Genomic DNA, 25250 nt, shown 5'->3' with positions numbered 1-25250 from the left:
TGTGCGCTGGTGGCCTAGCGGTAAGAGCGTGCGACTTGCAATCCGGAGGTCGCGGGTTCAAACCCCGGCTCGTACCAATGAGTTTTTCGGAACTTATGTACGAAATATCATTTGATATTTACCAGTCGCTTTTCGGTGAAGGAAAACATCGTGAGAAAACCGGACTAATCCCAACAAGGCCTAGTTTATCCTCTGGGTTGGAAGGTCTGATGGCAGTCGCTTTCGTAAAAACTAGTGCCTACGCCAAATCTTGGGATTAGTTGTCAAGCGGACCCCAGGCTCCCATGAGCCGTGGCAAATGCCGGGACAACGCGAGGAAGAAGAAGAGCGGAGAAATATTGTCCTGAATCAGAGGAGGAATTTTAGCCTCGCAATCATCATCTCGTGTGATCTCGTCATCATTTCAGATATAATAAGTAGTTCAATTCAAGAGTTAATAATATATTCATCTTCACTTGTATAAACATGAACGTTTATTATTATGTGGGTTAAAAGAAACAAGACATTTCGCGCCACTTTAAATTTATATCTTATTTCGAACTACATAGAGTTGACAATTCACTAAGTCGTCATAGCTTGAAATACCAATTTTTTTAGTGTTTACACCAGAAAGATTAAATCCGTATGCAGAAAATTAATTTCGTTCGAATTGAGATTCTTTTGCGTACTTGATTCGGTCATTAAAAAGCAGTTATGTGGGTTATTTTACAAAAAAAATACAGATAAATAGTCATATTATCATTAACGTGTACTTAAGTCAGCGAATGACTTTAAAACATGACATTTTTTACTTTCGTACTAGTAAAAGTTTGGGGGTGAAGTTCTATCATCTTCATTTCAATGCACTAATGAATATCAAAAAACTAACTACTAGTTCTCAAGAAAAACTATGCCCTGAGAAAATGATATCAGTGCCGTAAACCCTATGTGCGGTTGAAGAGGGATTTTCTCCCGCGGACGCTTCGGCTGTGGAATGAGCTCCCTGCCGAGGTTTTCCCGAGGAGAGGTTTTTCAAAAAAGTAGGAGGTTTTTAAAGGATCCTATGATATATCTCTGGTGCTGCAGGCGTCCATAGGCTACGGTGACTGCTTACCATCAGGCGGGCCGTATGTTTATATGCCACCGACGCGGTATAAAAAAGAAGTATTCTGTTAATGTTATACTTCAAAATGGCGAACTTGTCTGCATATTTTTTTGTTTTTTGCTCATTAATGTTGTTTAAAGTGTATGATTGATAGCTTATTATGCAGTGAACTAACGTTAAAGTGTGTAGCTAATGTAGAATTGATTAATGAACCGTTTAAGTTCGAGTATCTTATAGTAAACAAAGTGCGTTCATGATCACGTGGCCGGCTGCGTGGGGTTTCACGGGTTTCTAATCTTCTACTGATTTTCATTCATTTGCATTTCGGTCACGTGTTACCTTAATGGTACTTAGGTATCTAAGGACATATTTACATAGGCAACCATACGTCCTGTATATATAGGTCTGTCATCGTATTTAAGTATGGCGATACTTACAAACTTGGCGATACGAAAACGGGACGGGTGAGAATACGGGAGGCGTCCCGTATTCTTACCCGTCCCGTTTTTGTCCCGTATTGATATACCGCTATAGAATACGTATATAAATGGTTACAATCAACTCTGTGTAACCACATTGTTTCTATACTATGTGAGTTAAAGCTACGGGAATATATATATTATATCACCCTCAAATCGGGGAAATCCTGAAGAAAGGCCAGGTCAAGAGCACCATAATCGGCGAGTGTTTATGAGGAATGTTATTAAGGTGAAGGAAGCGAAAGAGGTCAGGATAGTAGCAAGTGGAAATCCGTGGTCTCTGCCTGCCTCCGGGAAATAGGCATGATTATATGTATGTATTATTTCCTCCCGCGAACGCTTCGGCTGTGGAATGAGCTTCCTGCCGAGGTTTTCTCGAGGGGTACAGTATGGGGTTCTTCAAAAAAGGAGTGTACAGGTTTTTAAAGGGTCGGCAACGCGCATGTAATGCCTTTGGTGTTGCAGGCGTCCATAGGCTACGGTGACTGCTTACCATCAGGCGGGCCGTATGCTTGTTTGCCACCGAAAGTGGTATAAAAAAATGTATGTTCAAAAAGGGATAGTTATTTTTTTTTTTCAATTTTGTGTCAAATTTTGTCTTAAACTATTTTAACCATCAAATCGGGGAAATCCTGAAGAAAGGCCAGGTCAAGAGCACCATAATTGGCGAGCGTTTATGAGGAATGTTATTAAGGTGAAGGAAGCGAAAGAGGTCAGGATAGTAGCAAGTGGAAATCCGTGGTCTCTGCCTGCCTCCGGGAAATAGGCATGATTATATGTATGTATGTTCAAAAAGGGATAGTAATTTTTTTTTAATTGTGTCAAATTTTGTCTTAATCTATTTTAACCATCAAATCGCGGAAATCCTGAAGAAAGGCCAGGTCAAGAGGACCCTAAACCGGCGAGCGTTTATGAGGAATGTTATTAAGGTGAAGGATGCGAAAGAGGTATGTCAGGATAGTAGCAAGTGGAAATCCGTGGTCTCTTCCTGCCTCCGGGAAATAGGCACGATTATATGTATGTATGTTCAAAAAGGGATAGTATTTTTTTTTTCAAAATTGTGCCAAATTTTGTCTTAATCTATTTTGACCATCTACTCATATGATACGCTTTCACATTGATAACTTATGACTGATTGTGAGTATTAGTAGGATGTAGTACTTAGTCATGATTCAATTCTAGATCAAACCAGTTTCTTCATTGTTTCCTTAGCCTGATAATACACAACAAGTACTAGTTACAATTTAATTCACATTTAAATTCCCATTCGAGTGTTATCTTCGAACTGTGACGTTTGCCTTGATAACACTAACATTTAGTATTCATGAATACTAAATGTTAGTGTAAATGACATGTAAGCAAGGACATACTTTCATTGACAACATAATGTGTAAAAAATAATACAATTGAAAATGTCTCTTTTTATTGTGATTGTATGAGAGTAGATGGCATATTCTGATTGTATTAACAGGTTATGATTTTTTTCCTACTACATCGGTGGCAAACAAACTTACGGCCCGCCTGATGGTAAGTAGTGTATTTCGGGAAATAAATCGACGCGGACGAAGCCGTGGACAACAGCTGGTAAACAATTCATTTATCATTTATCGAGTATATACTATCAAAGGGAATTGATTATAATAGAGAGTAACGTCTAAGAAAAAAAACGTGCCCCTTAGTTGGACATCCAAAACAGATGGCGCTGTACTGCGCCATATGTTTCGCGGTCACTGAATTGTCAAACGTCAGCTTTTACCGCAAAATCTATGAAGCTGTACAGCGCCATCTCTTTTACCTATTAAATTCGAAGCACGAAATTGTCTTAGATTTTACGCATCTTACTTAATCAATATATCTTTGATACTATGCTGAATGATTATTGTTTTTAAAATGCATTCCGTAGATAGTGGATGTATTGAGATGATCAATAAAATCAGCTGGTTTATTTTGACTTCGGCGCACAAACACGAATACAATAAGCCAAACTGACGTAACCACAGATATCTATATGTAGATAGTGGAATTTCATTGCAAATAAACCATTATATTTAAAGACATTCAAAATCAAGATGCCTTTTTATTAATTCGTATGAAGATTCCGCAGCAAGCTCGGCCTAATATTTTCACCTTCCCATACACACGGGGTTTCGTTATCATTTTAAAACTACGCGTTGGATTGTAATGAAAATTTGCACATACAATAACATGAGGTATATCTAGTTTATATAGCCTGTAGTTTATATAGCTCCAAGTTATATGTAAAACAAACGAAATAGAGCAAAAAAAAGTTTTATATGAATAATTTGAATTAATTGTATCTTCTTAATTATGGTATCTAAAGTACATGAACTTACAGGCATAGATATAATTTATTCTATTATAAATACAAATGTTCAGAGCAATCTAGTTGTTTTAAAATGAAATCGTAACTACGTTTGTATGGAGAATCGAACTTGCTGCGGACTCTTGTATGTACAATGCATTATAATCAACCACAAAAACGTGTTTAAGTGGTCCTAGTTTCTAAATGCCGGCTTTAAAATAAGTTAGAAATCAAGCACACTTGGAAACACCAAAGGGATGTTTGTCTGCATTGTCATTTATTCGAGCAACACCAGGAAGGGAGTCGGAATTTGCACAATTTCCCCTCTGCTAAAGCACATACCAGTACCACATTATATTGTTGGAATTGGTCTGTATATTCGCACTTGTCTTACTAAAAGGTGGACAGCAACCGATGTACATAAGTGGCGCGTAGCGCTTGCGTGTTGCCGAACGCCTACATGCGTCGGGTTAAACCCGACGTACAGAGGCGCGGTCGAGTGGCAAGTGCCTGAGGGGCACTCTTAGTAAAAAGACGTACGAAGACCGACGTTTTATTATTAGAGAGACTACTGTCTTTAACTTACCCAAAAAGCTTCTAACTCCAAGCGTTCCTCTAGCTACAGATAATACCATAGCTAGTGTACTGACCCCGCCGCCCGCGAATATGTACGCGCGCTTCGCGCTGCCGCCGGCGCGGGCGCCGCGCGCGCGCCACAGCGGCGCGCAGGACGTCGCGCTGACGAACACGCCGAATACTACGCATTCCCATGCTAACCAGCCTGTTGCCATTCTGAAAGGAAGAATGAAATATTTTGTGAATAAGTATATTATAAAAACGGAAGATTTGCAATTTCCCACTACACCGACGCGAAGGAAATAAAACGTTACAAATAAAAACCATATGAACGCTGGGTGAACTTAAATATTTATCATTCAAAAGTCAACATAAGGAATCAACTCAAAATCATCAACTTCCTTTGTTACTGTTGTGGATAAAATGCAACTTTCTCACCAGCCTAGAGATTACGAACTGGTGTTGTGAAATAGTACATTACAATACGAGTGCGAAAAGTAGGAAATTCGCAACGAGTGGCGATAAAGTTACTTAAGCCACGATTGGGAGTGTTTTAAATCGACAGATTCCTATTCGCACGTGTATCGTACAACGTTATGGCCCTTTAAATTTTCGACATAGGCACGTGAAAACCGTACGTATGTATACGCACCTACCTACTGTAAAATATTTTACAGCACATATGGTGCTACTTTACCGCACTAGTGCGATAATTAGCACATGACGTAACTATGTCGAAAATTTAATGGGCCATATGTACTGTAAAACGTTGTACGATACATGTGCGAATAGCTCTTTCATTCTTTAATTTCCTAGTTTTCGCACTTTTATCGTAATGATAAACAAAAGTTTATTTGATTCTCAGCACGTGTTTCTAAGACTTGACTATATAACAAGACTTATTGTCAATCGTAAATTGCAAGCACCTATTAAAACCATTTACAGTTTTGAACTCTATATCTTCGTAGTAAGATTCAAAATCCGCTCACCGAATACCAATACTCCCACAATAGTCGGGAACAAGTGGGTAAAGATTATGTAAATGTCAACTGTGGATGTAAAATGACATTTCTGTAAATGGCAATTGACTGTGACGTCAGTGTAGAACGGAGGTGTAAATTAGTTCCTAAAGATCGTGCCGTTCACGAAGACGCGTGCCTTCACTCATAATGTCATGTTATTTGACAAATCTGTGCGTCATCGTGAATTAAAATATAACGTAAATCCACTTTATTGCATAATTACCCAATAAATAAAGTGGAGGGAATAGAAAGGGGAAAAATGTAAACAAAGTTGGGTCCCAGCGGGCACAAGTTTTTTCGCGAAGTGTCTGGTTGACGTAACTGTCCTGCCTACGAAGCCGGTGATCCCGGGTTCAAACCCTGGTAAGGGCATTTATTCGTGGGATGAGCATGGATATTTATTCCTGAGTCATGGGTGTTTTCTATGTATTTAAATGTTTATAAATATTTATATATTATATGTATATATCGTTGTCTAAGTACCCTCAACACAAGCCTTATTGAGCTTACTGTGGGACTTAGTCAATGTGTATAATAATGTCCTATAATATTTATTTATTTAACTGGTGACCGAAGAGCTGGCGGCTTCCTCGCACAACGTATCAGCATTGCGATACCCATTATGTATCCATTATGTATATTGTTATTGTAAATAATATGTATGTAAACAAATACCTATAACCTAAAAGTTTTACGATGGTTGTTTTATATTTTTACCAGTAATTGATGTAAATAAAAGATTTAAGTATAAAAACTGTTGATAAGATCATGGTTATCCACAAAGTTTGAAATTACGGAGAAATGAAGGTAAATTGGTTTGTTTCCGTTATTTTGCAATTTCTATTGACCTCCATATCTATAAAAATAAATATCTATCTGTTTGAAATGAAGCAACAAACATTTTTATTTTTCTTTCCAATGCACTCATAACATGCAATCTCGTTAGATTGCATGAGTGATGTTAGAGTAAGGCGTTCCTTGAGAGTAAAGAGCGTGTTTAGATATTTATGAACATCCTGGCAATTACGAGATGTCTGGTGAAAACAGTATTAGAAATCCTGCATTTTGAGCGTGACAATTTTATACAATGTGTTTGTCCACGTATAGCGAAGCCGCTAACCACGTATAGTACGATCTTCGAATGTTTTGACACCGTTATGGATGGTAGAACGCCAAGAAGACCTCCTTCCAGCAAGCTCCTCCCAACGCTCTACTCCTACGTGTACACGTTCAACGCAGCTGGCCAACTTTATTGTCACGCGTGCAATAGAGTATTTAAGAGCAAGTTCGGCCTGGCCAGCCACATTAGGGCTCATGCTAGACAACGTCCATAATGTGTTTACTTGGGGTCGCCGTCATCGAAAACGATGAGGAGGACTATATATATATAGTACGATGAATTTTATCGACAAGTTACCCCCCATACTTATATTTTATCTCAACCATTTTAAAAATGCACCCTTTTCAATTTTTATGGTGCCTAACACTACTCTTGGTCTTGTTTGGACTCGTGTAAATTGTGAAATGTTTTAACTAGGGCTATCATTTTGATATAAACTTTTATCTGATATCCTGTACTATCATTTAACAAAAAAAAAGTACAGGTCAACGACCTCGTTTTCGAAAAAAAAAGATAAAATGTAAAAAAAAGTACATTTAAAAGACAATTCTTATCTTTGTAATTAGTTCTCGAGTAACTGTAGGAAATTCTCTGTAACATTTATGTTTGAAATTTATGCCCTAATTCTTAAGCTATCGGATGATTTATATTTTTTTAAAGTGCAATAGGTGAATGGACAGATAATGGTACATTAACCAAGTGCAGTCACGTTTGGCGCCATAAAACTTTAAAGGAGTGCATTTTCAAAATGGTTAGATAAAAAACATAGGTATGGGGGGGTGATTTGTCGATAAAATTCATCGTACTATACGTAGTTAACGGCCCCACTATACGTGTACAAACATACATATATACATATTATCGGACACTATTACACAAAACTAAGCCGCTGTGTTTTGGGTACTTGAACAACGATATACATAATTTATATAAATACTTAAATACATAGAAACACCATGACTCAGGATTTGAACCTAGAACCATCGGATTCATTGGCAGGGTTACTACCCACTAGGCCAGACCGGTCGCCAGTGGTAAATACTTATTCATTTTACTGGCTCAGATGTACCCACAACACAAGTCTTTTTGAGCTTACTGTGGGGCTTAGTCAATTTGTGTAATAATGTCCTATAGTATTTATTTATATAACTTTAGAGATAATAATTAATATTTGTATACTGACAAGAGTGATCTTGTTATATTTGTTTCAAGCAAGGGCAGGGAGTAGGTAGTAAAACACCTTATGGGTGATGGTATAAGAAATTTTGGAACCCGGGTACGTCCTTAAACTACGTCCAAAAGAGAGGTATGGGCATTATGAATGTCATCTCGCTTTGTGTGGTGTGGCACAGCACAGCGGATATCATTCCAGATCTAGAGCAGAGTCCAACTGGGGAAGTACCTCCACCTTACAGAAAACCGCAGCCAAATAACACTGGACCCTACTCATAGTGTTGTGTTCCTGCCGGTGAGTAAGGTTGCCAGAGCTCAAGATGCGGAGTGTTAGGGTCGGCGACGCGCATGTAACTCCTCTGGAGTTGCAAGCATACATAGGCTACGCCTTTGTGTTACTGCTAAACACGGAAAGTGGCTAATTGCCATATTAGATGAGTCATGTTACTCGAATTAAATAAATGAGATTTTAAATTTGAATATAATATTTGCAAAGATCGTGGGTGAAAATATGAAAATGGTATGTCAAACACATTAGACACCGTTCCGTATTATTATATGTCAGATATAATCTAGCCTGTCACTGTCATTAGCAATGTCACAATAACTTACGTAGCAAATTGCACAAAATTGCTTTATTTGTTGTTTTAAACGCTACACGCCATTACAGTAATTGCAAATATATTTATATGGAATCGCGGGAAATCTTTGTTATGCTATTGTAAAACTTTGTCACTTTAATGTTTGTTTTCTTTCAATATTACAAGCTAGCGGAAGGATCTAAAAAGTTAGTTTGTTGTTGTTGCTGTCCTAAAGCACCCCAGAGGTGCAAAGGGCCTTCACAAGCTCGCGCCACGCCTTCCTACCTTCAGCTCGTCTTCTGGCCTCGCTCCAGCTCAACCCGACCGCTCGTAACTCTCTTAGGACGGACGGTTGCCAAGAGTGTACAGGACGCCCGGAGCCACGGCTTCCGTCCGGCGGTTTCCACGCAAAAGCTATGGTAGCATTATTCGTTTCCCCTCTTCGAATCCTATCCATCTCCATTTCCGTGTCGCAATTTCTTCGTCAATGGGTGTTTGCCGACATATACCCCATAGGTCTTCATTTCGAATGGTTTTTGGCCAGAAAACGCGAAGGATCGACCTGAGGGACTTGTTGACGAAGACCTGAAGTTTATTAGTTAGGCCTTTAGTCACTCTCCACGTTTCGCAGCCAAAAAGCAATACAGATTTCACAGTTGATTCGAAGAGGGAAAGTTTAACTCGTCGCGTGAGCACATTCGACTCCCAAAAAGTTAGTTTGACTTGGCGTTTAAACGTTAGGAGTCGGAACGTTGAAATAAGCAACGCCACTTGCGTCAAATGATGGTCCGTATTACAGCTCAAACTCTCTAAGTTGGGCTTAATTAAAAAAAAAATATATATATAAAATGTAATGTAAAAGCGGTGCGGAGCAGTAGAAAGCGTCGAAATGTTGAAACGTATAATAAATAAAAGTTACTCTCCCATAAAAATGTTAACTAAACGTAATGTGTGTGCAGCCAAAATTTATAAATAAATATTATAGGACATTAGATATTACACAAATTGACTAAGTCCCACAGTAAGCTCAATGAGGCTTGTGTTGAGGGTACTTAGACAACGATATATATAATATATAAATATTTATAAATACTTAAATACATAGAAAACACCCATGACTCAGGAACAAATACCCATGCTCATCACACGAATAAATGCCCTTACCAGGATTTGAACCCGGGACCATCAGCTTCGTAGGCAGGGTCACTACCCAGACTACTAGGCCAGACGGGTCGTCTAAAACGACGGGTCGTATTTATGAAACAGATATTTTTTTTTCGCGATTTTATGGTTGGTATGACCTAAATATTCACCCCGTAAATTATTGCAGGTGACTGAATAAACATCTTGTATTATCCAAGATTTTTATTTAACTGGTATTGGATTTCTATTTACTGGTTTTGTTTGGCAATACGCCTTAGCATAAGAATTTGACCATGTTTAACCTCTAAGATACACACACACACACACACACACACACACACACACATAGTGATATGAACACACACATTATATCTACTACTCGTTCATGGTAACTAGGTATCTTTATGAATATTGGATACAGGTCATATCAGTTGTCAAACTGCCTGCCTGCTTATTAAATAATAATAATAAGATATTGGATTTAAATAGGCGAAAGCATAAGTTTCCGCTTGTCATACTACGAATATACGTAAAAACAAATGGAGCAATGAATAACTGTGATTTTGTATTGTATATTATATGTATGTAATATTTATAATAAGCTGTTGATACACGCGACAGACATTAAAACGAACAAGTTTTTCTTCTAAATAAAATAAAATCAGTTACATAACAGCTATTATAACATTAGAGGCCGATTGTATTGTAATAATTTGATATGGTTTTTATCATGTTTTGATACTGTTTTATCAAGCAGACACATGTGGATAGATTCGCCACGGGCAAGATTCGAATTCGCGACCTTTTGGAAACAAAAACAGGGAAAAGAAAGGGAAGACGCGAAGAAGGAATGGAAAAAATTCGCACGTTTTTGTTAAGCTTCGGACGCTCTCTTATACTACGTCGGTGGTAAACAAACATACGGCCCTGATGCAGTCACCGTAGCCTATGGACGCTTGCAACTCCAGAGGAGTTACATGCGCGTTGCCAACCCTAACACTCCGCACGCTCGTTGAGCTCTGGCAACCTTACCGGCAGGAACACAACACTATGAGTAGGGTCTAGTGTTATTTGGCTGCGGTTCTCTGTAAGGTGGAGGTACTCGAACGTTTGGACCGGTATTCCAAAAGAGATGATGCGAGTGAGATGACTCAAGGTCCTATCAAAAAAAAATTGTGTTTGACGATCCTTTTGTGAAATTCTTATTTTAAGTATGGAAGGTAGAGTTAAGGAATAGAATCTCCATATACCAAAAAGTGTTCGACAAAAAACCATAAATAGGTGACGCTACAATACGTAGAATACTTGAGAAAAAAATTTAATCATAGACACTTCACGCCGTCAATAACGCCTAGGTTCTGAGCTACTCTAGCGCTACTCTGGAGAAATTTAGAACTATTATTTATAGCTGACAACTGGACACTTTTGCAACAGTTCTGCCTATGGAGATTCTATTCCTTGCCTCTACCTGCCATAATTTTAAGTTTGACATATCGTCGGGGATAGTGCAATACCGCGTAACTAACAAATGCAGTAAGGTCCAATTACCTTGTACATTGTTTGCGCGGTATTGCACTATCCCCGACGATATCTAACTCTATCTAACTGCATCAAAAATTACTCTGATTAGATTAAGATGATATGTGCAAAACTTAAAACAATTTAAAAGTGCTTGTTGCTAGGCCCATTTGAATAAAGAATAAATAAAAAAAGTGGGATGAAAACCAAATCAAATCGTTACAACATAATCGGCCACTTAGTGATATGACGAAAGGTCAAGCACCGGTTTATTTTACTCCAAATCCTGGCCTTGACATTGCTGCAACATAATATTACATTTTATTCTGAACCTTAGGTAATATGCATAAAGTTCATTTTAAAACTGGCCTAAACAAAAAGATCTAGGATTATTGTTCTTGAACTTTGAACTTAATATCATTTATAAATAGAGTTGAAAATAATGTAGCTAAAATATTTAATCTAATTATGTATGTTTAGATTGTCTAGACTCAGCTGAAGACGAGTTTGGCACTAGTTTCGTCTAACGTGTCCAAGTAGTACGGAAGGTATGACGAAATAATAAATGTTGTTATGTTATTCTTATTCATCTCTAATAAGTACAATTATATTATTTTATAACCATTAACACCATTGGATTTATAAAAATAATGTTAGCATGTTAGCTACGCGGGCTGGACCGCCTAGCAGGAGGACGTCGTCCTCTTGGGCACCCCAGGTACTGCTGGAGCGACATGGTGGCCGAGTCTCATTTTGGGTCTCTGACCCGACGGAGTAGGTAAGTATGTAAATAAATGACCAAAACAAAAAAAAATATTTTGTAGTTAGAGGGTTGGTTAGGATTGTAAACCTTTCAAAGTATTTTAGATCGTTACACACATGTTATCATGATTGCAGTGATAATATTCGCTGTAAATTACGGACGGTCCATCACACCGGCAATCCAAAGATGTGTTATGGGCTCAAATCCGACGACAGTTTTCGTTGTCAGCTGTATATACCTACAATTCTTCTTCTTCTTCCTCGCATTGTCCCGGCTCATTGGAGCTTGAGGTCTGCTTGACAACTAATCCCCTAGGTTTGGCGTAGGCACTAGTTTTTACGAAAGCGACTGCCATCTGCCCTTCCAACCTAGAGGGTAAATTAGGCACTATTGGGATTACTCCGGTTTCCTCACGATGTTTTCCTTCGCCGAAAAGCGACTGGTGAATATCAAGTGATATTTCGATATAAAAATATCGGTACGAAAAATGTGCCAAAAATATGTATACACTACCTTAATATATGGGCAATAAAGATGTGTATACATATTTTTGCCACTTTTTCGTATCAATATTTTCAGACGTGACCGTACTAAGTCCCGAAAAACTCATTGGTACGAGCCGGGGTTTGAACCCGCGACTTCCGGATTGCAAGTCGCATGCTCTTACCGCTAGGCAACCAGCGCTTCTGTATATACCTACAAATAACTACGTAAGTAATATCACGTTTTCAGATCAACCGTGGCACCAGGATACACGCTATCTGGCTGAAATCTAAATTTTACGCTCACTGGCTATTCGTAATAATAACGCGAGTTGTCATTATTGAGTCAATTTTGATGAATATCATGTCAGTCTTCCATGACATTAAAATAGCAAAATGGGGCGTAGAATCGGACGTAAGTTTTGTTATATAATATATCATAGATATGATAGTAATTATTAAAGTGTGACTTTGTATTGTATAGTACAGTATAGTAGTGTTGTTTCCATGTACATTTTTTCAGTTTGTGCAATAAAAGAGGATTAGTATTGTAAATTCCTAAGTATCTATAAACCAGTGTTTTGCTATTTGCCGGGAGCATCAACACTTTTATCATAACTAAAAAAAAATTTGCTAATCCGCAAAAAGATGACGTGCTAGTCAATCATTGCTAACCCGTTATACTTACTTGCGTATTTTTACATGCTATTAATGTTCCCACCCTCCCACCGCAAAAATAAATACTCAAATAAATAAATACACCGTGTTTTTATTGAATTCCGTTAACTTCGGGGTATTGGTAAGTACGTTTAAGAAAACTACATGACATAGTTATTTTCCAAAAAAAAAAACAATTTTTTTTTTATTATTATAAAAAGTAATTAAATGTTGCATAATACAGCGTTGTTGATGCACGGGCATTACATTTATCTCAATCAAACAATTGAAAACTGATAGAGATAGTACTTACGTTTAGTAGCAAATGTATTAACCCGTACTAAACACTAATCAATATGTGAACGGGCCCTAAGGTAAGTGTACACACTCGTAAGGGCTTTTTAAGATAAAAATAAAATATTGATTATCTCCGAAATGGAGTTAATTAGAATACCGGCGTCTTTGAGAAAGTTACTTAATTTAAGCTCAGGAATGCACCCTTGACATTAACGCAAATAAAAAAAAACACGGTGTATAACAATTCACCACCAAAAGTACAACCTCGACACGTGGTTCGCCTCCGAAACGTAGGTACACAGACACAACAGAGTTTCAGTCGTCGGACTTCGGACTGTCAACATCTCCTGAGGATGCCTCGTAGAGAGGCGAAACACTTGTCGAGTTTTGTACTTTCGGTGATGGATTGATATATTTCTTTGCGTATTTATTGTTGCGGTGGGAGGGTGGGACATTAATTGCATGTAAAAATACGCAAGTAAGTATAACGGGTTAGCACTGATTGACTAGCACGTTATCTTTTCACGGATTAGCGAAGTCATATTTTGTGTTTTAATTAGTCTAGTAAATCCCTAAGTATCTATAAATCAGTGTTTTGCCGGTGGTATCGACTTTAGTTTTAATCAAACCCCAAGTTACCAAGTTGCGATTCATTGGGGTTAAAAAATTATCTACCGCATCTAACAGTTTTTGCTTTCAGCATGTAATCTAACCTAACTACACCGTTAAGAGGCTGTCCATACCTAAAGCGCGCACACTGTCTATTTGTATCGGAGTAAATGAGATAGAACTGTCGCATGTTACTGGGCATGGGCAAGGGAATAATAAGAAAATTATTTATTTTAAAAAAAGTGGATTATTAGTGTAATATTTTACTCGTCAGCGGTTTAGATATAAATGTTTTGAAATTGTGATTTTAATTGCAGACCCATAAGTCAAAACAATAAAGACATAGAACCGTTTAATTGTGATTTTAAGACCAATCTTTGCAATTATTTTCTATCGAGCCGATTTCGTTCAATCATGTATCGAGTACAACCACGGTCTTTGAAATATAATTAATATAAACATATATTTTCTTACTTGACTAAAATAAATAGTCTTTCTTAAAAAACTGTTTAAGTAACATCAATTTCAAGGACATTGGGTGTTGACAGCCTCTTAAAGCCCAACTTCGCCCAAAAAAAAAATAAAACAATTTTAACAAGAAATCTATATCACAATAAATTGAACTGCATATAATATTTTTACTGCTCTCTCTCAGAAACATCGAATCCGTTCTCGTAGAATGTAACATATTTCAATTATTGTTTTGTATTCGCAATAAAATTGAACATAACTATTTGATTTTCGATTCAATGCTGAAGTTAAAGAAAGGAAATGCATTATCACCAATTTAGTCTGACGAATCCTACACCAGTGGTGGCAGCATGGTTGCATTTTTATACCTGTCACTTTCGCACTTACATACTTGTTAGAACGTGACAGGTGATAAATGCGCCGTGCTTAGCCCGCAGTGGTGACACAGAAAACAGTTCATCACCATAACTTAAGAGGAAATATTAGTTAAGCCTCTTTTCATATTAAAAAAATTTAAATCAATGTTGCTGTCTTTCTAGTAGGTTCCGTCTACCTCAAAAATGTGCGATAAGGACAACAGCAGCTCCGTCCAAAAAGCCGACGTAAAAATCTTAGAAATTGAAGTTTGGTCTCGTCATTTTCCTCCTTTCCAAATTTTGGGAACGGAATGAGAAAGAAATTATCAGTGTCTGATCGTATTAATTTTTACGGTTAATATAACCGATTTTGTATGCCAGGCGTGTGTTTACGGCACATTTATTTGGCCGTTTTAGCGCTGTTTGAAGAAACCTAGTTTTTATCAAAATAAGAATACAAAACAAAAAAAAAACGTACAGACACAGGCAAAAATCCAGAGAAGAAAACGCCGAGAAAGTATGTATGGAAAAATGACCACTAATGTTTCCCCTTAAAAAGGTTAATTCCTTTCCTTTGGTACCACAATAATCGAAATAAAGTTAAATGGGGTAAGAATAACTTAGTTTAATTTGCTAGAGGCAAGATAAAACTATGCAATAGAGGCTAGATTAACACTTGGCGACCTGTCTGGCCTAGTGGGTAGTGTAGTGACCTGGCCTATGAAGCCGAAGGTTCTGAGTTCAAATCCTGTACCCGTACACCGGACAGTGTCAAAACTAACATATACGCTATTGAAAAGGTAATTTACTTTCTATAGATCTCTCTCGCAATTATATGCGAGTACGAGCGAGATGCATAGATAGTAAGTTACGTTCTCGACATAGCGTTTATGTCAGTGTCGAACTAGTGGTAGCCACACTGATAAGGGCATTCCTGTGATGAGCATGGATATTTGTTCCTGAGTCATGGGTGTTTTCTTTGTATAAATACAAATTTCGATTTAACTTTTGTTATAATTATATTTCTTATTATTTGACGACCGGTTTGGCCTAGAGGGTAGTGACCCTGCCTACGAAGCTGATGGTCCCGGGTTCAAATCCTGGTAAGGGCATTTATTCGTGTGATGAGCATGGATATTTGTTCCTGAGTCATGGGTGTTTTCTATGTATTTAAGTATTCATAAATATGTATATATTATATATATCGTTGTCTTAAGCACCCACAACACAAGCCTTATTGATCTTACGGTGGAACTTAGTCAATTTGTGTAATAATGTCCTATAATATTTATTTTCAGAAATCAGAAATCATTGCATTTATTCGTGATAAACTATGACATACAAAAGTATAACAACATAACAAAAGAAAGATTTTATTTTATGACGATTACATAAAGTGTTATTTTTGCCCCGGTGTTCGTCTCACCCCATCTCACCTTATTACGACTTGTTCATTGAACGAAAAACTCACACTGCCGGGCTGAAATGATGCGTCACAAGAACTGATTAAACCATAAAATTGCCTCTCACATGACTGCAATAACGGCCATATGTACGAATGTTGATGTTAGGTACCGATTACTCGATTGGTACTAGTCCGAATGATTCTAAGACATAAACAGACTAAAAGAGATAAGAGATTTAATTATGTTTGTTAATGTTTTCGTATGTCGGGATGTTCTCTTCTATATGTTGCAATTCTTACCTGATTATCGTGATCTACGAATCTATGAATCCTATGATTAAATATTTTTTTCCTCGGTCCAGTTTTTGGAAAATAGTCAAAATGTTGAAATAAGTATTAAGGACTAAATCGCCAATAGGGTCTTTGGTGCTTAAGACTATAGTGGGTTCACTGTGATAAAGACTCGACGAAGGAAGTATTTTTCACTTCTATATTTTCTAAGCTTAACGTGAGGTCTACAGCTCACAGATCCTCTAGTCCTTACAGGCTACACAGACAGAACTTGGCCGAGGACCGCGAAAAATGGCGTCTACTCCACCGACAAGAGCCATGCTCTTAAATGATGATGATGATGACAGACTATGAGGCTGGTATACTTACGCGGTAAGGTCACTTCTGGATGAGATTAGCTCAGGACCGACACAAGTGGAGTACTTGAAGAGAGGCCTATGATCAGTAGTGGGAGATAAAGGGCTGATATGATGATGATTATGATGATCATAATAAAATACATCCCGAGTGAGAGTGAGACATGGACACTGAGACAAAAAGACAGAAAAAAGGTTGGAAGCTTTTGAAAAGTGGTGTTGGCGGAGGATGGAAAGAAAGACGAATGAAGAGGTTCTGACTGTTCTGAGTATGGTGGCAGAAATATTGTTCTTATTAAATACCGTGAGGAATAGGAGAAGCAAGATGTTACGACACCTGAGGGCCTACCGCGAACCACGTCTGTCGCACTTGTAAATACGCCATCATATTTATGAATTTATTATTATTTTTATGATCTGTCATCATGCCTGTCACGTTCTAACAAGTATGTAAGAGCAAAAGAGACGCATGACATGACAGGTGATAAAAATGCGACCATGATACCGCTGTACATAAGTGTTCATGCGATAGGTGGTAGGTTTCATGTGTAATCATAAATGGTATACATACATAATATGTACATATAATCACGCCTATTTCCCGAAGAGGTAGGCGGAGACCACGGATTTCTACTTGCTACGATCCTGACATACCTCTTTCGCTTCCTTCAATTTCATATCATAACGAATGGTATACATAATAATAAATTAATAAATATTATGGTGCCATCTCACTCATATCGACCTAAACGCTACAAGCTAATTCGAACGTACACTAAAATCGGAATACTAAATGAAACCATTTAGTTAATGTCAGTGTAGGTTCGAATTGGCCTGCTAGTCTCCTAGTAGCGCAGCTGAGAGCAATCCGTACATTCAAATGTCGCACATGAATCATGAAACACTGAAAAAATTGTTTTTGACAAATGAATTAAATTTAGGAGCGCAATTTTATTGTGTTGATGACACATGTTCAATTTGTTTATCAAATTCTAGTTAGATAAAGAAAACGAGCAGTTTATCAAAACAAATTGGACACTATAAACATTCATGGAAAACATACAAGAAATCAGTTTCAAAATTAAAGTTTTTTTAACTTCCAAAATGAGTCTAAGATAAGATTAAAAATAAGTCTAAGTCACCACTACTTATCAATAACAGATTTATTAATAGCCAATCGACACCCGACTCCCGAGTTGGATACGACGACGTTATTCGGACGGGACTCTGTGAGTTGTAGCAAAGATAATTGATTGTAATAGAGTCTAAGAAAAAAACGTGCCTCTTAGTATGATATTGAAACCAGATGGCGCTGTACTGTGCCATATGTTTTGCGGTCACTGAATTGTCAAACGTCAACTTTTGGCAGCCAGAGTTACCGCAAAATGTATGAAGCTTTACAGCGCCATCTCGTTTACCTGTTAAATTCAAAGCACGAAATTGTCTTAGATTTTACGCAATTTAATCATGTCAATCAATCATCTTTCTTTGGCTGAAGGCATCGCGAAACATGATGGCGCCACGATTTTGAACACATTCTAAAAACTGAATCAACAAAAATCTATAATAAAACTATCCATCCATCCTGCTTACAGTTTATTTGTTTGCCTGAGCTGAAACTTTCCTGTTGCTCGGTCAATAAATATATTATTGTTTATCCATTGACATAATATCTAAGGACGGGTCTTACGGGCAATAAGAATGGGGCCAGTACAGTGTCACGCACACGAATTCGAGGCAATCGTGCAGTCTAACGCCGCAATGTGATTGGTTGAGGAGTTCGCATCACGCGCGCGAATTGTCGCTACTAGTTGCGTTAGACTGCACGATTGGCTCGAATTCGTGAGTGACACCACTGAACTAGCACCATTCACATCTTGGAATGATCTTTAAAAGATCGATAACTAAACGACATGTCAAAATTGACGTATTTCGATCCCGCTGTGATCCCAATAAGATTTATCTACGATATTCGACATTCCTTATGCCCGAGTCTGTGTTTCCGCATGAGTACAATCTGAATCTCATCATGGCTAGAGTAAAAAGGTCGTAGGTAAGCGTGCTCCACCACATACCTCATCATCACTTACCATCAGGTGTGATCGTGGTCAAACGTCTGCCTATCCTCCATACAAAAAAAAAAACAAAAAAAAGTCAAAGTAACATTGGTTACCCGAATCGAGCTGCTTTCGTCAATTATACGACATACAAACGATATATAAATAAGAACTTATCTAAACCAGAACTATCGTTATCGTTTCTCATTCTTCTAATCGGGCCGTTAGTGCCCATAAAGCCCGTCCTTAGATATATGTCAATGTGTTTATCTATATGAATGACTAGACTTGGCTACAGCCCAACATAATTTTTTCCCAAACAAACAATATACAGATCTAGGTTATACAGGCTGCCTAATTTACCTAAACATTCTGAATGTGACCTGGCGGCAAGGTCACGCGATCGATTCCCGACTCATTCATAACGCAGTTCTCACTTTAGGTTTACTAGATAGATTGAGCCCTAGGTTCTAAATAAATAGAGGTTGTTTAAGGTTCAGGCTTAACTGGTCGCTTGAAAAGTAGATACTTAATTTGGCTGGGACACGAAAGGTACTATAGGATACGAGTGTGGTACCTTCGAAATATATTCGTTTGAAAAGAAACTATATGTAACTGAGTTGTGAAGAAAATGTTGGTAATTTTGAATGTAGATGCTTGCAAGGTTTTAATACAAATTAATAAAGATGTTGTTCATCGTTTTGTACGTCTGTGCTTTAGAGATACTGCGAAAGATATTAAACATTCTATAGTATTAATTTAGCAATTTTACTTTGCTCAAAAGTTATGGTTTTTTGTGTATTCATTGCACCCACCTTGAAGCTTTTCTGTTTTGCCTTATGGTTCAATGGTAGAAAATGCCTAGTGGCATTAAGTCCGCCTGTTGTACTCTTTTTATGTGCAATAAAGTTTAAAATAAATAAAGATATGAAAAGAACTTCCACGCCGGGACCAGGGTGCCTAGCTAACGTACCAATCGTTGACGCTCCGTAACGTAACGTAGTCATCTCTCTCTATCACTCTTCCATATTAGTACGAAAGAGACAGTTGCGTTTCGTTCGCTCCAGAGCGTAAACGATTGGCACGCTAACCACGGTTTTACGGTTTTTTCCTAAAAGTCCATACTATTTCTGTAAGAAATATTTTATGTCCTCTTCTACTTGTAGGTACTTTCTTTATCTTGTTTTTCCTATATATCGTGTCATTCAATAAGACGCGTGACTTGACTGGTATTGACATATTATTAAAGGTTAGATTTGACAAATCTGCGCGCCATCGTGGATGACACGACTATAATTAGGTACCACATTTAAATTCGAACTGTCAAACTCTGTTTACGTAATGTATTTGGACAGAAATAGGCCTGTGCACAAATCACGCGAGGTTTTTTCGGCTACTTTTTTGACCCCCCTCCCCCTTGGTGATATTTGGTGAGGTTATTGGCTACCCCCCCCCCCCCCCCCCCCACCACCACGTGTATTTTTATTTTATTTTTTCATTCGACCTAATTTGAAGTTAAATAGTAGTGTATACAGTCAATCTTGTTTATACTCGCTATTATCAAGTGCCAAGTGAAGATTTATGTTTAACGAAAGAAAAAATATGAGGAAGATATTTTTTCTTAGTTTCGTTCACTATGAAAAAATACACGTGAGGTCGCCTTATACCCCCCCTCCCCCAACGTGATCTGTCGTGATTTTTTCGAAACCCCCCTCCCCCCCTATCGAACCTCGCGTGATTTGTGCACATGCCCAATGATGCAATCAATGGTGGAGTCGTTAACCGCTTAAGAGGGAAGTCTAACCACGTGACCGTCCATAACTTTATATAAAAAGAGAAAGACAAAGATTAGACAGACGGCATGGCAATCCTTTGGCATATTACCGAAGCGTCTTCAGGCATGTCGAGGCGTCCTGAGGCATATCGAGGCGTCCTCAGGCATGTCGAGGCTTCCTCAGACCCCAATGCTTAATTTACTAAGTGTGCCCGCGTTTGGCGCCATAAAACTTTAAAAGGGTGCATTAAAAAAACGTTTGAGAAAATAACAGGCACAGGTATAAGGATAGAATTTGTTGACAAAGTTCATCCTAACTATACGTAGTTAACTCACGGCCCGATTCGAAGGATGATTAAGACACGTTTAAGAGCTTTAAAAGATCGATAACTAAACGACATCGACATCTCAAAATTGACGTTTATTTCGATTCCGCTGTGAGCCCAATAAAATCTATCTAAGATATTTCTAACGTCAAAGTGACATTGGTTGCCCGACTCGAGCTGCTTCTGTCAATTATACGACATACAAACGATATCTACCTAAATGAGAACTTATCTAAACCAGAACTTATCGTTATCGTATCTCATTCTTCGAATCGGGCCGCCATTCAGCGCTCATCACGACACGATATCGTTTTGCCTCTACAAAGCATTTCCTCTACATACCGGAAACCTATGTTATCAGCTACGACGTAGCGCTACGCCTGTAGGTCAGCGATGAATGTGTTCACACCATGCACAGCCAGCGCGAGCTACGCGCTACGAGTGTAGCCGATAACAACATATTTTCCGCTTTGTAGCAAAAAAAGCGCGCACATCTGACAGGCGTATTCTAATTCTCAGTACCCCTAGTGTAAATATTTTCGACAGCGAAACGTCACGTACGCGTTTGCGTTAAGTGTCATTTTGTATGAGATTTTTGACTTTCCAAAACGTCCCGCTTGGCGCGCTGTTCAAAAACCCATACAAAATGAGACTTAACGCAAACGCGTACGTCACGTTTCGCTATCGACTCAGTACCCCTAGTGTAACTTTGATCGACATCATAACGTGACGAACGCGTTTGCGTTAAGTCTCATTTTGTATAGGATTTTGAGTTTCCAAAACGTCCCGCTTGGCGCGCTCTTTCTAAATCCAATACAAAATGAGACTAAACGCAAACGCGTACGTCACGTTTCGAAATCGAATTTATTTACACTAGAGGTACAGAACAGGATAGGTACGAATTAGATCTGGTATAAATAAGGATCTGATATGTCAATGTCAAAAGTTACTAAAATTGGAATCAAGCTCACGCTCACGGTTCTTTTTATTAATTAGACACACCGAGGTATATTGTATTTTTGTTATATTATGGAACATTATTACACAAATTGACTAAGTCCCACAGTAAGCTCAATAAAGCTTGTGTTGTGGGTACGACTACTTAGCATATATACATATTTATAAATACTTAAATACATAGATGATGCGTGTGATGAGCATGGATATTTATTCCTGAGTCATGGATGTTTTCTATGTATTTAAGTATTTATATATTATATATATATCGTTATCTAAGTACCCTCAACACAAGCCTTATTGAGCTTACTGTGGGACTTAGTCAATTTGTGTAATAATGTCCTATAATATTTATTTATTTATAAAGAGCATTATTCACGGTACCGTTGTACTTTAATACAACTTTGCCTTAACTAGCGTTAAATCATAATGGCACTAATTCAGGTTTTTTTACAAGCTTTTAACAACTTGCTTGTTAGTATGTATGGGACAAATCTTGCAAGTTAAATTTGACCCACTTCCCGGTTTTCGATGAAGCAGAATCACTACCCACTAAGCCAGACAGGTCGTTAAAAAAATTATAACTATAGGTTATAATAACATACAGGTTTATGTTTCATTATAAACCAATTATGTTTCATAATTAATAAACAACAACTAGAGTAAAACTACAAATAATAAATTAAACAACCTACATAATGACTATGAGTTTTTTCTTCATTACTCTAGTCGGAAGTTGGTGAAATTATTATGAACCCTAGAGGCTATTGAAAAAAACTCTATTATAATATAATGATAATTGTACAAGCGTACTGCAAAAGATTAAAATAATAATATTGTCGATGGTCCTGGGTTCGAATCCCGGCAAGGAAATTTATTTGTGTGACGAGCACATATTGTTCCTGATTCATGGATGTTTTTCTTTGTATTTAAGTATTTGTATATATCGTTGTATGAGCCCACAACACAAGCCTTCTTGGCTTACCGTGGGACTTAGTCAATTTGTGTAAGAATGTCCCTATCATATTTATGTTATTATTATTTATTTACATAATTCAGATATCATATTGATAACAATGTAAATTTGAATTGGCTTGTTGGACGCAGTCGCAGGCAGAGGCTTGTATGTACGAGCAAGTTAACAACTGTTAACACAAAACGTTAAATATGATTTTTTACATTTATTTCGTTTCATTCACGCGTGTTTGCATAATTTATTGCAATTTCAAGTCTTTTATTGTGACAACTGCATAAAAAACTGCATATTTGCATATAAATGATTAATTATGTAGAAATGAATATAATAAATGAAAATATTGGTTTTAAATATTGGCAAACTGCGAGTAGTGTAGAAATGTCGAAATATTATAATTATTTTTTAATTTTAATATACAGGGTGATTTCGGGCTCGTGGAGCAAGAGAACTATATATTGTACAGAATTCAAAGACGAGCCTAATGATGTTACTAATTATTTATTATCACCAATAATAATGATTATTTTTCAGATGACCCGTAGAAAAAAACATTTTTGCATTCAATTTGGTCACCCTACTCAATGTGACGTCTTGTTGCTTTCCATACAGCGTATGTCAAAAGTCATAGGGTGACCATGATTACTTCGTATAAGATTAATTTTACTTAAAAATAAGAAAATAATCACTAATTATATTTTAATCAAATACTACCATATGATAATGTGGATCATTTTCAGAGTCAGAAAAAGTGGTTCTGGACCACGACCCAGAAATCACCCTGTATATGATGAGTTCTGTGTTCTGTTTATGCATGTCATTTTTTATTGTGCGTTACAACATTAATGGTTTGATGCATTCTCACATTATCGTTTTTTTATACTACGTCGGTGGCAAACAAGCATACGGCCCGCCTGATTGTAAGCCGTTACCGTAGCCTATGGACGCCTGCAACTACAGAGGTGCTACATACGCGTTGCCGACCCTAACACCCCGCACCCTCGTTGAGCTCGTTATATTAGTTTAGATAAAATTTACATTGAAAATTGATATCACTATTTCTCACTACCCACTATATTCAGCAAAGTACGTCTAAACAAGTTTCGTAATATTTTTTTTGCAAAAATTTCATTTTTGGTACAAGCTTTTTTCGCTGACTGTACTTTTCTTGTTACGGGAAACTAATACTCATCGAGACAATTCTAAAAACCCCAACATAATTAGGTTTTTATTTATTTATTCCACGTCGGTGGCAAACAAACATATGGCCTGATGGTAAGCAGTCACCGTAGCCTATGGACGCGTTGTTTCACCACAGAGCCATATGGCCACCTACTCCATCAGATCAGCTCGATGGTACCGTACCCGTGTTACATATGTATGCAAATATTCCGCTCAATCGGATAACGGGAAGTGGGTCAAATTTAGCTTAAAAGATTTGACCCACACTAACAAACATACTAGTTAACAGGGCAAATTAATTAAAAGCTTGTATAAATAGTCACAAAAAAAAATCGTAACCATTTTTTCGCGATTATACGATAATATGTGTGACTTCTTATATGTGTAAAAAGTGTAGCAAAAAGAAATGCAATATAATTAATTTTGAATAGTCCAAATAAATAATTTTAGAAAGAAATTTTGCAACATTATTGTAACTTTATTTTTTCAATACTTCCTTCCATAAGCGGTCTATAAGACATCGTTCTTCATGGAAAAGACCGCTACTACTATTATTTTATCATTTTTGACTATTATAGTTTTAATCATAATGTTAAAAAAAAATTTATACGGATACAGCCTTTACTTTGACCTTAATAGTGAGTTTACAATATATCATGTAAACTTTACTTTTTCCCATCAGCCCAGACAAAACACGCACAAGTCAAAACACAATTGTTCTCAAACAAAACATCCACTTAAACACCATAACTAGCTCTTTAGACTCACGTGTGATCCAAATATAGCTTGATATTGGCTTTGGTCCCAAAGTATAATGCACTACCGGGTTACGAGATAGAAGTACGCGTGGTACGTGCGGCCGGAACGGCGCGGTGGCGTAGACTGTTTTCAAACGATTGACGCTAGTGTACACGGGTGTCTTTTTATAATGAAATACGTGTTTGCCAATAGATAAAACTGATTAAGTTTAGAGGGATGTTTATGATACATATGTTAAAAGTGTTTATGATGTGTTAATGGGTTAAAATTTAGACTATTTATTGACAATAACAATATACATAATGGATATAAATACAGATGATTACTATAACTAGCTTATATCTAAAATAGGCCCTTGAGGCATTGTATCAAGGATGCTGGCGGCATTTCCTCGTTGTATCGCAATACTGATACGTTGTGCGAGGAAGCCGCCAGCTCTTCGGTCACCATTAAAATTAAAAATAATAGATTAAAATAAATAAATTAGGTTAAAATTTTAGATTTTAGTAAGGTATA

General features: G+C 37.4%; 1 protein-coding gene across 2 annotated transcripts in view; it reads right to left on the bottom strand.

The window, feature by feature from the left end:
• Positions 1-24915, bottom strand: part of LOC133529542 (sodium-coupled monocarboxylate transporter 1) — a 34161-nt gene extending 9246 nt beyond the window's left edge. The window contains exons 1-2 of one of the 2 annotated variants that reach the window (XM_061867283.1): positions 24744-24915; positions 4473-4678 (exon numbers count right to left, since the gene is read on the bottom strand). In XM_061867283.1, the coding sequence (XP_061723267.1) occupies positions 4473-4677 (205 nt within the window). In that variant the 5' untranslated portion in view covers position 4678; positions 24744-24915. Of the gene's footprint in view, positions 1-4472; positions 4721-24743 lie in introns of those variants that run through there. The other variant, XM_061867284.1, reaches the window with a different exon arrangement.
• Positions 24916-25250: the final 335 nt, after the last annotated feature.

This window comes from Cydia pomonella, chromosome 21 (assembly GCF_033807575.1).
Source record: "Cydia pomonella isolate Wapato2018A chromosome 21, ilCydPomo1, whole genome shotgun sequence".
NCBI lineage: Eukaryota > Metazoa > Arthropoda > Insecta > Lepidoptera > Tortricidae > Cydia > Cydia pomonella.
This window is presented reverse-complemented; position numbering and strand designations above follow the sequence as displayed.